At 38.1% G+C, this 16,434-nt stretch overlaps 1 protein-coding gene and 1 long non-coding RNA gene across 14 annotated transcripts in view; one reads left to right on the forward strand and one right to left on the reverse strand.

Moving 5' to 3' along the window:
- PDE7B (phosphodiesterase 7B) overlaps positions 1 to 9,055 on the forward strand; it is a 202,812-nt gene extending 193,757 nt beyond the window's left edge. For all 10 annotated transcript variants that reach the window (XM_088141148.1, XM_088141159.1, XM_088141137.1 and 7 more), the window contains 2 exons: positions 624 to 704; positions 4,380 to 9,055. In XM_088141148.1, coding sequence (XP_087997274.1) covers positions 624 to 704; positions 4,380 to 4,591 — 293 coding nt within the window. In that variant the 3' untranslated portion in view covers positions 4,592 to 9,055. The remainder of the gene's footprint in view (positions 1 to 623; positions 705 to 4,379) is intronic.
- Positions 1 to 16,434, reverse strand: part of LOC112540945 (uncharacterized) — an 80,497-nt gene that overhangs the window by 61,926 nt on the left and 2,137 nt on the right. The gene's annotated exons all lie outside the window — the stretch shown is intronic.

The following is a 16,434-nucleotide window of genomic DNA, read 5'->3' on the forward strand; positions in this document are numbered from 1 at the left end:
CACAACCTATGAAATATCTAGCCCAAATATGGCCAAGCTGGCTGGGAAGTTTGGGTGCTGGAATTCTTGCAATTGTGTGGAGCATGAGGTTGGGGAAGATTTACTTTACAGGTTGTGCTTGTGATAACCCAAAGTTACTGATAACTGGAATGTTACTTACAAGGTACATCAAAGGAATGCTAGCAAATCACTCATTGTGGTGCATGTCTTACATTAAAATAGACATTTTCTCCAAGAAAAACATTACAAAGAATACAAAATTTGTGGTTTAATAAGATAAAATGACTTACAGATCTCCACTAATAAGTTAATGAAATATTAAAACAGCTACCCTACCTATACAAATGTAGAGCTTTCCAGCACATCATTTGAATGCTACAAATGACCATAAAATAATCTGAGCAAGAAAGGAGTCCTATATCATCTCTTAACTTTGCATGATTTGATAATAGACATGTACAATGTGGCTTGTAGAAAGTGGTGCATGAATGGCAGATGGATAAAATTATTTTCCTCTTAAGATTTGCAGCATTCAGCCAGGTTGGCATATAAATTATTACATTATTAGAACTGTATACACAAAAACATTTATGGCGTCCAAAATTATTCATCCTTTCTGATAGGTGATCTGGAGCAGAAATTTGACTTGGAAATAAGTCCTCTTTGTAATCAGAAGAAAGACACAATACCTAGTATACAAATTGGTGAGTATACCATGTATCATTAGCCTTGACTCCTACTAGGTACCATAACTCCAGGAAAGACTATTCAACAGTCAGAGAAGATGAATTTTATAATTTTGGGACACAAAACTGAACTGCTTCTAACAGGAAAGAATTTAAAGACAATGAGGCCCTTCATTTATAGATTATTTTCAAGTGGTGTTTCTAAACTGCATCCCACTTCAAGAAAAGATATCTTGAAAGTGTACAACAAAGCTGCAAGCTAAAAAAAATTGAAAGATTTCCCCTTTTCCCTCCTACTTCACCCACAACTGTTCAAATGTATCCACTTTCAAAAACTAACCAAAAGCAGAATTTATTGAGATAGAAAGGGCATGGGTTTATCCAGAAGTAACACCAGACTTTCCAAATTAAGTATAGAGAGGTGGCATTTAAGATTGAGAATCTACTTTTCTTCCACAGGGAGATGTTCTTAGAATTGTGAGAGATTTTGCAAAGTAACTCCCTAGAAAGAAACAATCTTTGTGAAATACTGTACTGCTTCTTTGTTCTTTCAAAACCCCATTGTCTTTGTAGTCCTGCCCCATTACCTCATAATTGCACCCTAATGTCCTCACCTCAGTAGGCACATATGTTATATCCAGTGAAATGTTTGGCTGCTATATCCAATCACATGCATATTCTAATTTGCATAGGACTATAAAGAGGGACTATAATTCCACCCCTCTTTGGGCCTATCTTTGCCTGCAGCCCTGTCAATAAATCCATTTGTGCTTCAGTGTAATGTGTCCTGGTCTCTGGTTCAAATGTGCTCCTAAAATCTTCTACAGAATGAATAAGCAAAATAAGAAAAGTTGCTCCAGTGTTTAGAATATTTGAATCTCTGGATTTAGTTAGACTATTTGCACAGGCCTCTTCAGTCTAAATCAAATTTAAAAATCAAAATGAAACCTGACATTTTGGTGCCAACTGAGAAATCCAGTAGAAGTTTGCCATATAAAAATATATTTCATTTTTGGAGTCGTATGCATACCAAATAAAAAAGGGCAATTTTAATGACTAAATGTCTTGTCTGCTTTTAACAGTTAAAGAACTTTATTCTTTACAGAAGTAATTGTGTTTTCCTCTGAGCTTTGGGGACATATTAATTTGAACCAGCTAGATGAAAATAACAATAAATGAAACCATTCTGGTTCTTCCTCCTTTGGGCAATTTAAGTTGAACTAACTCTTAAGATCAAAGACCAAACATTTTCTAACCTATCAGTGTTAATAATACTGAATAAAATTAAATCTTAGCTACTGGGTCAACTATTATGGATACTTCAGATGCTAAGATGAATTAAGTATTGTGTCAAGACACCTGTGACAATCATTGTAATATACAGGAAAGACATGTTTAACAAAAGGAGCTAAATGTCCTCGGAAATTTTGGCCAGTAGCAACTTAAGCATGTTGTCCAGAAAGCAGCAGCAATGATTCTGCCAGGTAAGGGGCCACCCAATTCACTCACCTTTTTATCCATGTGGAACCATTCTCAGACAGCACAGCTGTGGAAGTATGTACCACAGTCTAGTCTTAGATTCATCTCATTACACATAACAGTAGTCATCCTGAAAATGCAATTAGAATTTTGTTTGTATGTATGTATGTATGTATGTATGTATGTGTGTGTATATATATATATATATATATATATATATATATATATATATGACATTGGGAAATCCTATCAGTGGCTGGGACATTGGGAAATCCTATCAGTGGCTGGAAAGGGCCGGACTAAAAGACAGCACTGAGGCACTGATCATAGCAGCACAAGAACAGGCACTTAAGCACCAGATCCATAGAAGCAGGGGTCTACCACACAAGGCAGGACCCAAGGTGCAGACTGTGCGGGGAGGCCTCAGAGACAGTCCAACATATAGTGGCAGGGTGTAAGATGCAGGCAGGAACAGCATATACTGAATGGCACAACCAAGTAGTTGGCATTGTGTACAGGAATATCTGCACAGCGTATGGGATAGACCCCCCCCCCAAGTCCAGATGGGAGATTCCACAGAAGGTCATGGAGAATAACAAGGCTAAGATCCTGTGGGACTTCCAGATCCAGTCGGACAGGCAGGTACTGGCCAATCAACCAGACATTGTGGTAGTAGACAAGGACCAGAAGACAGTGGTAGTGATAGATGTATCAGTGCCAAGTGACAGCAACATCAGGAAGAAGGAACATGAGAAGCTGGAGAAGTACCAGGGGCTGAAGGAGGAAATAGAGAGGATGTGGAAAGTAAAGGCCAAAGTGGTCCCAGTGGTGGTAGGAGCACTCGGGGCCATGACTCCTAAGCTGGGAGAGTGGTTCCAACAGATCCCAGGAACAACATCAGAGCTCTCTGTCCAGAAGAGTGCAATTCTAGGAACAGCTAAGATACTGCGCAGAACCCTCAAACTCCCAGGCCTCTGGTAGAGGACCCGAGATTGAGGAAGACACGTACCACCCATAGGGGTGAGAGGGGAATTTATGTATATAATATTAAAATAAGATTTTACATAAGATTAAAAAAACTATGGAAGCATAAAAGGAAAAGGAGAAAAAAGGAGATATGAAAAAATAAAAGTGAAAGATAAAAAGAGAAAGAAAAAGAAAGATATCTAAAGAAACAACTTGCAATCTTCTTTGCAGAAGTTACAAACATAGTAATTACCATCTCTACCCTCCTAAATTACATATCATGGTTCCCTTCCTTCCCTAAACAAAACTTTTTAATCAATAAATCCCAAAATCACCATTCTTTTTTGTCCATTTTCAGCAAAAAGCCCATAAAGGGTTCCTGCCTTTATAAAAGTAATTGTTGTTCCCTCCTTAATCAAACAAATCAATTTAGCCATTTCTGCAGGCTCTGCCATCTCCACGATCCATTTCTCCATTATGGGTATTTTTGTATTCTTTCATCTTTGTAATTACATTTTTTTTAATTAGGTATGAGGTAGCCATAAGGCTTCCTGAATTAGTAAATAAGCTCCTAAAACAAGAGTACTAGCGAATTTATTATTATTATTATTATTATTATTATTATTATTATTATTATTATTAATTGCTACTACTACTACTACTATTCCAACCCTCAGCAACTCTGGGCAGCTCATAACAACCAAAGAAATTACAATTAAATCAATAAAAGTTAAAAAAATAGCAAGCACGATGAAGCAGGGAGTCTCGCTCTCCCTCACCAAAGGCCTGGGTTAAGAGTCAGGCCTTTATGGCTCTTCTAAACAACAGCAGAGTGGGGGCCATCCAGATCTTGGGGGGAACTATTCCAGAGGGTAGGCACTGATACGGAGAAGGCACACTTCTGGGGTCCCAATAGAAGACACTGTTTAATCAAAGGAACCCAGAATCTGCTAACCCTGGAGGATCAAATCAGCCGAGCAGATGTTATGGGAGACAGCAGTCCCTCAAGTAACCAGGCCCTATGCCATCAGATCAGATAAGACAGCACTACATTCCCACAGGCCTAGCACAGTGCAAGGGCAGAAGTTTGCTTTTCAAAAAAGAAAAAGAAAATAATTTTATATTAATTTAAGTACACCCAAAGAATGCAGCCTTGAAGCTATGTAGAATAGAATGTTGGCTTAGCAGAAAAATGCATTTAATGATCAACTAAGCTGCTGATGTAGCTTGCCTTATGTTTTTCTCCAGGCTTCATGACATATATTGTGGAGCCACTCTTTGAAGAATGGGCCAACTTTACTGGGAACACTCGTTTATCTGCAAACATGCTGAACCATCTGAGAAGGAACAAGACCAAGTGGAAGAGTTTGCTTCATAAGCAACACGGCATCACCATTGACCACTCAATTCAAATTACTGAAAATGAAGAGCAGACTTTTAATGAAGGAGAAATCCCATAGAGGTGATGCAGCAACAAAATCCTACAGGTCCGTTGGCCCATCATCAACAAGACAGGAAATGAAGAACGCAGGAGGAAAGCTGAAACTGAAGTGACCTCCTAATGGAAAACCTACATTATTTGTAGGTTTGATTTTGAACTGCCATCAAATCTCCCTTCTTCATCTTAATATCTGAAGCCATTCGTCACCTCTGATCACAAGCTGCTTGAGTAAGATACTGAAGCTGGACTGATAAGCAGGAACCAACTAATAGGAGTAGCAGAAGGCACAGGAAAGACCAGTCCATTTTGGGTTATCTGTTCCATTAACTTTGGGCAATATTGAGACAGGTGTCGAACAAAAGCTTGGAGCAAAGTACAGTCAATTGGCAGCTGGGCTGCACATTAAAACCCACCACCAGCATCATCAGAACTCAGAGGACATTTGGCCACACAAGAGAGAAGTTTTAACTGACTAAAGCCTTTTATAATTTTTGTATTTGATGCACTGGAAAAGGCATTTAAAGAACCTTGAAGTAAGGTTATTCTGTGTACACAATGTTTTTGCATAGTGGTACCCATTGATCATTTTAAGCCACTTTAGATAAAAGACTGACATTCTCATTGCAAGAACAATATTTCCTCTCAAATCAAAAGGGAAGAGTTGTATAGTTTAAATGTTCCCAGATGTCTCTTTTGATGGCTGTATCCGTGGCCTGTTTATATTCGCACATGTATGTCTTTCTAATATATATATATATATATATATATATATATATATATATATATATATATTCTCATGCCAAAATACAAGTATCATGGGAAAGCTATCTGTATAAGCAATGGCACTGTGAAGAAAATACTGTTAGTTTTAGTATTTGTAAATACTATTAATATACTTTTGTTTGTTTGCAGATAAAGGCCTTAACTTCCAGCATACTTAACTTTCTGATGGCTACTGAAAGTCTTATAATTTTAGGGTGGCCTGTTTTCATTTGCCCAGCCAAGGATTACATGGTCAATATCTGCTGGAGGTTTTTGTTGTTTGTTCTTGCTTGTTTGCAGGTTTGATTTGCATTCTTTTGTGGGCATGAGTTCCAGTAATTAATGAAGATGCAATTCAGCACAATTTTTGCCATTTTTTTCAACTTAAATGGATAAATCTATAAACTTTGTTTTATTTTAAGATGCTAATGGCAAGCTGACCAAATGAAAGCAGACCTTGCAGTAGCCAAGGGTTGCATCATACCAAGGGATTTTGTTAAAAGTTTCCAAGATTGTGATGTGTTGAAAGATATCCACAGCCATTTCTACCAAAAATGTAACAGTAATGGCAGAGCCATAACCCTATACAGATTTGCTCAGAATTATATTTGCCCAAAGACGGTGCCCAGTTCTTTTTGCCATAAACTGAGGAATACTCTACCCAGTAGTCATTAAGGCCAGCATAGGCAGTCTCGTGCTCTGCAGACGATATGGACGATACCTCTCACCGCATCCTGCTTGCACCCAGGTTGTTATGAGAATTGAAGTCCAGGGCATCAGCTATCCCTGCATCAATGACTCACTTTGAAGTTCAGGATCTCTTTCGAAACCATACAATACTAGACATCAAATTTTTCAGAAATATGCTATGAATGCCTGTTGATCATTTAAGAAATTTCCAGTTTTTCGGGGATTTCTGACTTTGCTTATTGATTAGGTTTATAGTCTGTCTTGCCATCAAAATGGTACACAAGACAGCGTCCAATAAATTGGAGACAGAATTTAAGATATAATAATAATAAAAAAAAGAAACAAATCAGTTAAACCTATTAAAGTTAAAACCTATTTCATCAAGTTACTTTCAACAGACTGACAAGTCAGCTTGAAGGCCAAATGACTGTCTGAATAATACCTTTGTGTGCCTGTAACAGGGGTGTGGGGTGGAGAGAGATCAAAGATGAAGCTGATTTTCTTCAATAGAACTGGAAATGACTTTGGATAGGTCAGTTCTCCTGCTAATTATCAGTTCACATTTTATTATGTGCATATCCAATAAACTGCACATGTATTTTGGGCTACTTACTTCTGAAAAAGCAAATGTGTTCTCCAAATTAATATATGCAAAAAAGTGCATTTGTGCATTGTTCAGTTATGTGGTATTCTCTCCCAGCAAAATCTTGGTATTTCAATACATTATAGTTGAAACGTTGTTTTTCTGTTACTGCTAATGACATGGATATCATTTTCAGAGAATACAGAAGTCTTGCCAGTACAAAGAAGGGAGATTGCTTGATAAATTAACTTCAAACAGGAAAGCAACTGAGCCCAGCTTTCCTTATGCATCATGCAGCAGAAGTGGCATAACAATGACAGATTTTAACTCTGCTTTGAATTCAATAAGAATTCATGAATTCAATCATGATGAAATGTCATATACTGTATAGCTGGAATAAAATACAAAAAAAGGTAATTGCGCAATAGGGCAAATAAAAGTCCAAGTCAAATGTTTGCAAGTCAAATGAAGAACAAAATTCCACTTGGATATTAGATTGTAGGGCTTTTTGTCCCTCTTGCTTGCTAGTACAAAATCAGTTTTAGCGGTAACACACTGCCAGGAAGTCATAAAGGAGCAATGTGTGAGGATATATATTTTTACATTAAAGACTGGAGGTTTTTTTGTGGTCCCCCAGGAGTTGTTGAATTCTATTGCCTACCAGCCCCAGTCAGCATGAAAAATGGCAAGGGATAAGACTGTCAGACCAACCAAACCTGTTGCTTATCCTTGCCCAGCAGAGTCCTGACTATACTCAAACATTCAGAATCTGTAACTCTGAAACACTTAAACTCCTATCACCTTAATAGGTTTCAAGCAACTCCTTAAGACTAGTTCACAGGGCAAGAGTAATGACTACTGTATCTGTTTTGATTTCTCAAGTTCCCAGCCACAGATAGAAGCAGTGTTCAATTAAGAAGTCAGTCTGTTTTATAATATGGTTGTATTTACTGCATGAGAAACACGTGAATATAGCAACTGCCTAGAAATGCTACCATTTTTTTTTTTAAGCATAATGTAGAAAGAGGTAAGTAGAGCACAAGTAATGATTATGGTGATCAAAATGAGAAGATGATTAAGTTGTCCACAGCCTTAGCCACAAACTGGTCAAGCCAAAAGAATATAAGCCTCATTGAGTCTCCAGTTGAATTGAGAGCCTAGGCTGAAAAATACTTCCAGTTGGTAGAAGCATTGATCAAACAGAGTTTGGGGGCCTTGTAGAAAAGAGTTTTATATAGGTAAGGACAGCAGGATTCACTCTGCCAAAACTAGAGCAGAGATATCCAGCACAAGGGGATTAACAGGAAAAAAATGAATTGATTGGATTTCTGTAGTACTTTCATTCTTCTATTTATAATAGTATACCTGTGTTTTTTTGTGAAGATTTAAGTTAACACAAAATGAAATACACATTCACTGAACAAGAATCAGTTACCAAAGTTCTCAATATTTATTGTAAGTATTTTCACATCATTCCACAATTGTTAAACATTCATCAGATTATTTTTATTTCAGGTGCTGTGGGCCATTCTCGACACTGTCGTGACATGATCATGAACTATCAAAACTCTATCCTTGATTTACTTATCTAATACTTCCAATCCAAATGCATATTCTTAACACAAATCCCTCTAAGTTCAGTAGAACTGAGTTTGAACTAAAGATGCAGTCTTCCAAGGAATCAACAGAATAGCTCCAGTGAGGTAATGGGTTACATCTAAAAAACAAGAAATATTTCTCAGATTCTGTTGTGTTCTTGCATTTTTTGTCACAGAAGAATTATGATTTACAAAACCTTCAGTTCAGCCTTTTCTAATCTGAATGCCCTGCATCGCTACTGGTGAGAATAGGAGTAGATGTCCCCATGTTGGGAAGGCTTCCAGTTTAGAGAAGCTGACTTTTTGGAATCATTGCGAACAATTTTATCCTGCTATGCCATACACGAAGTACTGTGAATTCCCTGTTCAACATGGATTTGAGCAGAGCCCGTGATCAAACATACTAAGAATTCTGTGACTACCACAAGCAGGGGGGAAAAAGGCTAGGAGAACATTTTGCTTTTGTTCTACTATATCAACAGCTCAGTTCATATATTTTCTGTTCACAAATGTTTAATGAAAGGAAAATGTTTAAATTGGATATTAAATATTCTCTGCCAGCATTTTTACCAAACAAAAAGATTTGGCGTGTAAAATGAACTTCTTAGCGAACAAAATCAATGTCTGTTGGCTTCAATAGGATCAAAATTCAATTGCCATGGGTGTGAGTAAGTATTATCTATTAAGCTGAAAGAACCAGGCTACATTTGGACATAATGCTGAACTTTAAGTTTGTTTTACTATGTCTGTTGAACAAGCCACATCCTGAACCTAGCATACAGATAAACAATGAAAATATGTTTTTCTTTTGTCTAATGATTGCTGTTCTCATAAACTCTGTGAATAATAATTTGCTAAATGCCTTTTCATCCTTTAAGAATTGGAACCACTTCAATGCATTATTTTTTGCCACAGGCCGGCTATAGAAATAGGGCAAGCAAGATGTATCCTTTTCAGACATTGTAGGAGGAGGGTCTGTTAGTCTATGATAGCAAAAAATCAGGAGTTTGGTAGCACCTTTTCTAGCCAACAATGTTTTATTAAAATTTGCTACTACATTCCTCCTGGTTTTTTCCCCCCAGTACTTGGATACCTTCAACCACTCTGTGCACCTGATGCTGCACTGTACTTGGTTCTCACATTCTCATCTTTTGCTGCGAGTTCTGCTTGCCATCCCATGGCCTTGCAATGAAACTTGTAAGCAAATCTGAAAAAAGCGATGTGATACCTTTTTAAGTGAATTGAAGGAACGTATGTGTTTTTCTACTGGAACTACCAAGCACAAACTTCAAGAACAATCTTGCTCCTACCTCAGCCTTAACTAATTATTTGGCAGACAATCTTAGTTTTGTTTGTATGCAGGAAGTCATGATCCATGAATTAACACAGTACTCCCAGCTAGCTTGGTCTTTGCATTATTTCTCAGCATAACCAAAGTTAGACCTAAATTTCCTGGATTCCTGTCTATCAGACTTTCCCACACCCCCAGCGTATACTCACGCAATTCAGAGTCAAGCTTAGATTTATTCAAAAGCATGACTTGTAAACCAGAGCAGATGATAATTTGTTAGGCTGTAGCAAGGTATTGAAAGGGTATGCCTGAACAGAGTTGTGTGAGAAATGAACAAACAGGATTTATCTCAACTCTCTCAGCAATATACTTGCCAACCCAGGCCTGTTTTTATCTTCCCAATTCTGGTGACTATTTGTATTTTGATTAATGAGGCCTCTTCATTCATCATTAGGGCTTATTGCTACTTTGCTAGTACCCTGCATTTGTACTTGGTCCCCATCCTGGGAGAATATAGAAAGCATTAAATTGCTGCTCTTTTGCACCTGGATAAGTTTCATCTATACAGTGGGGAAAAAAAAGAAAAAGAAAAAAAGTGTGTGTGGGGAGGGGCTACTTAGAAAATACCATTCTGAATCATAGGTATGGACTGCTATATAACAGGTACTATATACCTCTATCTAGAAACGTGGGGGTGTGGCATCCTGATTCTGGCCCTTCCTGGTCAAGGCTGCTATCCTTGAATTCATGACCAATGAAGAATTAATCCCCACTAATCATAAAAATCTGAGGACAAATTATAACTCCTTCCACTGTCCCCATTATAAATTTTCCCAAGAACCATCCAAACCTTCCAAATGGACATGTGTAATAGTCACTTCTAGAAAGCCACCATTGGCTAGTGTACCTTAGAATATTAGCATTTTTAGATTAGGATTACATAAGGCTGTTCCTCTTGCTTATGTAGGAAAGCAAGATGAAAAATTCTCTAAAATATAGTATAATTTGTGTTGGGTGGAACATCCTGTGGTTGTTGCTCATAAACTTTCAGAGTAAGCATTTAAACTGTTTAGATACATATGCAAAGTTAATCCAAAGTGTTTGTATTGTTATATTCTTTCTGGACCATGAAAAGAATTTTCTATAAATTCACTGTAATGAGCACCTGTTTCTGAAAAGGTGGTTTGGCTAGACTTTTTGATTACAGCTATTGGAGTTGGATTATGGCAAAGCTATGAAGCCAGATGTTCCAGTATCTGCTAGGCCAGCACCAAAGTCCGCTGTCTGGAACACTGGCACTGGTGTGCCTCAAGATACAACTTCTTATATCCAGACCAATTTACCATAGATATAGTAGACTTACTCTCAGAAGACTTAATGGTGACTTTTTAATATCTTCTCTCAACACTGGTCACCTTACAATTGAAATCCACCCCCTCCTTGCCCTTCAGGCATTTATAATGCTACTTTAACACCCTTTGCTGCAATACATACACTAAAAGTCTTCTTTGTCCTAGAAGAGAGGACTTGCTTGCTGACAGGTTTGTGGCACAGAAACTGATCTATATGCATGAACTCCCTAGAATCTCAAACCAAATTGAAAGGTTAAGGACTTTTTCTTTTCAAGGAGCATAGAGTATGTTTTTTCTCCCACAATTGTCACATCTGAGTTCCAACACAAATGCTTGGAGAGAACAATTATTCTTAGATTATGTGGTCCACAGAGAATGCTCTCCAAAAAGGTCCCTTGTTTTAGGGAAGTCCTAATTCCTGAGGAGACATAAGCGTGGCTTCTCCAGAAACTTTAACTGCAAAGAGATATAAATGGGGAGGGGGAAACAGGCAACATTATGTACTACTTTTAGTAGAGATTTTGAAAAATTACACGTTTTTCTGATGTACTGGCTACTCTGCTATCAGTTGGATCCTTTTCTGAGCTCCTTGATCTGGCCTTTGAGCTGACACTGGAGTCTCCATGCCTTATGGGGGTTGGGTGACTTCAATCTCCATGCCTTTGGGAGCAGGTTTGGCAAAACCAAGGAGTTCACACTTTCATGGCACCATGGCTTATTCTAAGTAATCTCTAGCCCAAAACATATAGGCAGTCATATGTTCGACTTTGTGTTTGCTTTGGAGCAGTTCTGTGGTAATCTGAATGTGGTGGGAATTACATCTAGCCCACTGCTGTGGTCAGATCATGTCATGGTCTGAATTAGATTAACTGCCAAGTGAGCCCTCTGAAGAATAAAACAAAATTTGAGGGTCCACCCCAGACACTTGGTCGCTCTGGGGGCTTTCCAGAAGGCACTTGGGAAGTTTTACAGTGACCTGACAGGCAGTTCCACTGATGGCCTGGTTAGTCTCTGGCAGATGGAAGCAACCAAGGCTCCCCAGAAAATCAGTTCCGAGTCTCTTGCTATATGATAAATCTGGGATGTGCTTTGTTTACTGAGCAGCCCCAGGAGACGAAGTACCAGAACCAATGTTGAAGTGCCAGTGGAAAAAGACCAAAAGTGAACCTGACTGAGCACAGGTATGAACTGAAATTCAAGTCTATACAATAAGTAGGCTATTGACCAGTTGCCTTGTTTAGGGCAGAAAACTACCCTCTAGAGAGGGATGAGCAAGACCTCACATCTGGCTAGTATAACTGTTTTGCACAGCATTTTGCCAATAAAGTTGCTCAGATTTGCTAAAGACTTGATCATTCCAGGGCAGGGTCTGATGTGGTAACAGGAGCTCATCAAGATATAACTCCAGTATGAACCCTGCCATTTGTAGGCTTAATCCCCTCTTGGGTCCTGCATGTGGTCATGTGATGTGGACTTGAGATATTATCATTGCCTTTGTCCAGGTCAATGGCAGCAACTTAGGAGGCTGTGATGTACCCCCTCCTTAAAGAGGCACTCACTAGATCCAATAGTGTTTTAAAATGAACACCCAGTCTCCAGTCCTCCTTTCTTAGTGGGGATCCAGCTTCAAAGTACTTTAGGGAAACTGAATTATCTGGATCTTTTTCAGTCAGGGTTGTCCTAGACATGGATGGAGATACTGGTTACTCTGATGACCTTTCTCATGATTGTTATGGGGTAGTGCACCCCTCTTGGTCTTATCAGACTTCTTCACAGCTTTTGGTACCATCAATTACAGTATACTTCTGGCCTATGGGAGTTGGGGACCAGTGATCTTGTTTGCCATGGTTCCACTCCTACCTCACTGGACAGTTCCAGTCAGTGATGGGGGGAAAATCAGTCCAGTGGCCACTTCCTTATTGGTTCCCCTTGCTGTTTAACAGCTACATGAAGACACTGGAAGAGATCATCCATTGATCTGTGGCACAATATGCTGATAATACTCTGCAGTATATTGTTATTTAGGCCAGGTAGAGTTTCCACTGGTTCCAGGATCTGGAGGCTCTTGGGGTCTGGATATGATAAAATAAGTTAAAGTTGAACCCAAGAAAGATGGAGTTAACAATTTGTTCACTGTAGTTCTCTGACAGCTCCAGTATTGTCTCTTGAAGGGCTGGGTATTCTCCATGAGGAATACACTTGGGGGTGCCTCTGGGTTCATGGCTACTGTTGGATAACTGGCTGTGACCTCTATAATCATATCATCTTGTGGACCTAGCACTAGTCACCAATTGGTTTCTGGGTGGAATTCAAGGTGCTGGTTTTAATTATAAAGCCATATATGGCTTGGAACCTAGATAACTGTAGCACCACCTACTGCAACTGTTATCAACTTGTCCAAGGTCTTATCCAGAGAAATTGCTAGTGGTATCCCATCTTTTTGGTACGAGTGGGGCTGAGGCCAGAAAGCAATGTTTTTATTTTGGAACTGCTTCCTCCTAGAAGCTAAATTGGCTCCTTCAATGAAGGTCCTCCAGAAGTTAGTGAAGAATGAACTTTTCTGAAGGGCCTACAGGGAATGATTGCATGACATTGGCACTTTTATCTATTTATATCTATTGCAGATTGTAATTATTTGTTTTGCTTATGTATAATGTTATATTATTTGGAATGAGTTAATTTCTTACCAAGGACCTCTTAATGCATTGTGTTACAAGCCATTGTGAATCTTGATAATATTTGGTGATATATAAGACATCATCATCATCACCAACATCAACTGTAAAGATGCGCCAAAGGGCAAATTGGCAGTGAAAAAGCAACTCTTAGCTTCTCCGTTCTTTTAATGCAGCCTTCTCTTTAAAAATTCTTTAAACCTCGGGGAATTTACATAAACATCTCCACTCTGACGTATTTGATGGACCGAAATCAAGGGGTACCCCATTCAGTTCTCAATCTGCCACTTTATATAAATATTGTTTCACTTCAAACTCATGGTAAATGCTTTTTAATAAGATTAAGTATGTCATTAGTCATTAATGGAATGTGGACAGGATGATAGGGCATTTATTTATATATTAAATCTGGTATGCTTCATAAATGTTTATTAAAACAGTCCTGCTAAATTGGTGCATAGGACTGTAGCCCAGCAGCTTCTTCATGCCACCAAAATAATTCAGTGGCAAGAAATCAAAATTTCCAGCCCAACATAGTGATCTGGGAAAATACATTATTAGAGGTGTGAACCCTGATTAAGTGATGCAAGGGAGAAACAGGTTGGCTTAAATCTTAAACTGGCTCTTGTTCCTTTTTTAACTAGTGATAAAACCTCATGCTCAAAAAGTTTTTGCCGACAGCAGATAAATTTGGACAGGCAGGTAGAATACATTCCAAGATATCCACATAAGCAGCCATAACACATTGGTGGATAAAAAAGGAAAAGAGACCTTTAAAATCCCAAGCATTCATGTGTTCCTCTTTGAATACACCTGGAAAACACCAAAAGGCTATTGCTTTTTCTGTCACACAATATTTTTATTTAGTCACTTTTTAGCCTGCTTTCCATCAAATGCAATCTGTAATTGAGCTATTTGCAAAAATTATAGCCTCTTATGAGTGGGTCGCTCATGCCAAATTAACAAAACATGAGGCTTTTTTCCTTTAAAGGGAACAGCTAATATTTTCATGTCTTGCCAGAACTGAACATAATTTTCAGGCATGGTTGCCTCTTACAGGGGATGTATCTTGCCAAATTTCACATAATTAGATTTAAGGATTTTATGTTGTTATTTGGCAACAACCAACCCAAAATTGGTGCTTTAGTTAATGCTGCCAGATAAGTGACCAAACTGAAATGGCATTTGTAAAAAAAAGTATATTTAATGATATACCATGATACTCTTTATTTTTTACTCACTGGAGACTAATATTAATATTGTAGTCTTTGGGCTAATGAACTTGTCTTCAAGCGGCACTCACAATGCTTTGAGTTTATGACATGTGATTTACAGAAAGTATAATAAAGTGAATATGTGGGAATTATGGAATGCTTTTGTGCAACTATGGAAAGGTTGGTTGCTGAATGAAGTAAAAGTGATCTATGACTGGAAGTAAAGCATGCATGAGAATAAATGCAGCGCTTAGCAAATGTTTCAAGAGAGCAGAGCTGGATGGAGACATTTTAAGGCAAGCAAATACTGATAGAAAGTTAGTGGATAGTATGTGGTCAGTTGTTAAAACTGAATGTTTGTCAAAAAACCATGACATTTTTAAGAGCCTGCTCCTGCCCACTTTGTTATATGGAAATGAGAGTTGGGTATGTCAGAAGAAAGATAAAAGTAAGCTCAATGTAATGCGATTGTGGTACTTAAGAAATGTGTGATAAAATAAGGATAGAGTTGAGAATTAATGAGTGATGAATGAGTGTGGATTGAATACAAAGACGAATGGCTAATATAAAACAAGTACACAATAACGTAGAAGTACAAAATAACATGTATCCCTGCATGTAAGTAAATGATCTTTTTAGACTCTTCTTTACAAAACTAAGCAAGCTGGAAGGCAAGGGAGAGTTTGTCAACAAGGAGATGAATAGGAAAAGGAAGTGTAGCTAAGTGGGCTAGAGGGGAGGTGAAGCCTGAAAAAACACATTTATCTATAAGCGTGGTTTTTGTTTGTTTGTTTTTGCTATAGTCTTATGAATGGCAGCAATGGAAACCCAAAGTAAGCTAGAATTAAACCAGGATAAGCTATGATTAGCCTGTGCTGTTTGCAGCTATCTCCATACCATAATTTTAAGGACACGTTTGTGGAACACAACCTGACCAATTAGCTGGCCAAGGCAGGTTCAGGTCTATTAAAAAAAATAAATAAATAACAGAAAAGCCAAATTAGGGCTTAGTATTATAGCCAAGTTCAGGCTTGTGTGAAATGCTGTGGCTGCTGTGCAGTGATACCAAGAACTAAAGAGACATCTGAACCTTTTTAAATATAGTACTATTTATGTCAAAACAATTTATTTATTATCCCAATTTGAGATGGGCAGCTGCATGACGCTGGGCAACACAATTAAAAAAATGATATAATTTCAGAAGAATAACAATATAAAAACCATGTAAAAACCCAGTAATGTGGTGAATATGTGTATGTAGGCACTTCTTACATTTAAAAAGGCACTTGCTTTGTGCTTCCTAAACATGGTATTTCAAAATATGGGAGAATTTTCATCCCACCCAAACACTGTGATAAGCATAGCTTGCATTCTACCAGCAGGCTGAACATACCAAATTGCCATGGCAAATCTTTTTACACAGTTGCATTCTACCATGGTCCTACGGTGGTGAAGACCTTTAACTTCAAGGGAGCTGGAGGGCTCTACACTTATGTAGTACATTTCAATTTAGGTGTGAAACATCCTATTTTTCACTCTTTCCTATATAATCATAGAAATATATGAATTACATATAATGTCTATGAAGTCTGAACAGCAGCACAATGCTTCTATTCCAGGTGTACTATTATTGCTATTTATATTGGTCCTATGGGCAATATGAAAAACAGAGTGTATACCAAACTATGTTGTTCTCA

The sequence above is a fragment of the Python bivittatus genome, unplaced genomic scaffold, assembly GCF_059951505.1.
Source record: "Python bivittatus isolate LINGU-HERP-01145 unplaced genomic scaffold, Pbiv_v1 ctg000020_np1212, whole genome shotgun sequence".
NCBI lineage: Eukaryota > Metazoa > Chordata > Lepidosauria > Squamata > Pythonidae > Python > Python bivittatus.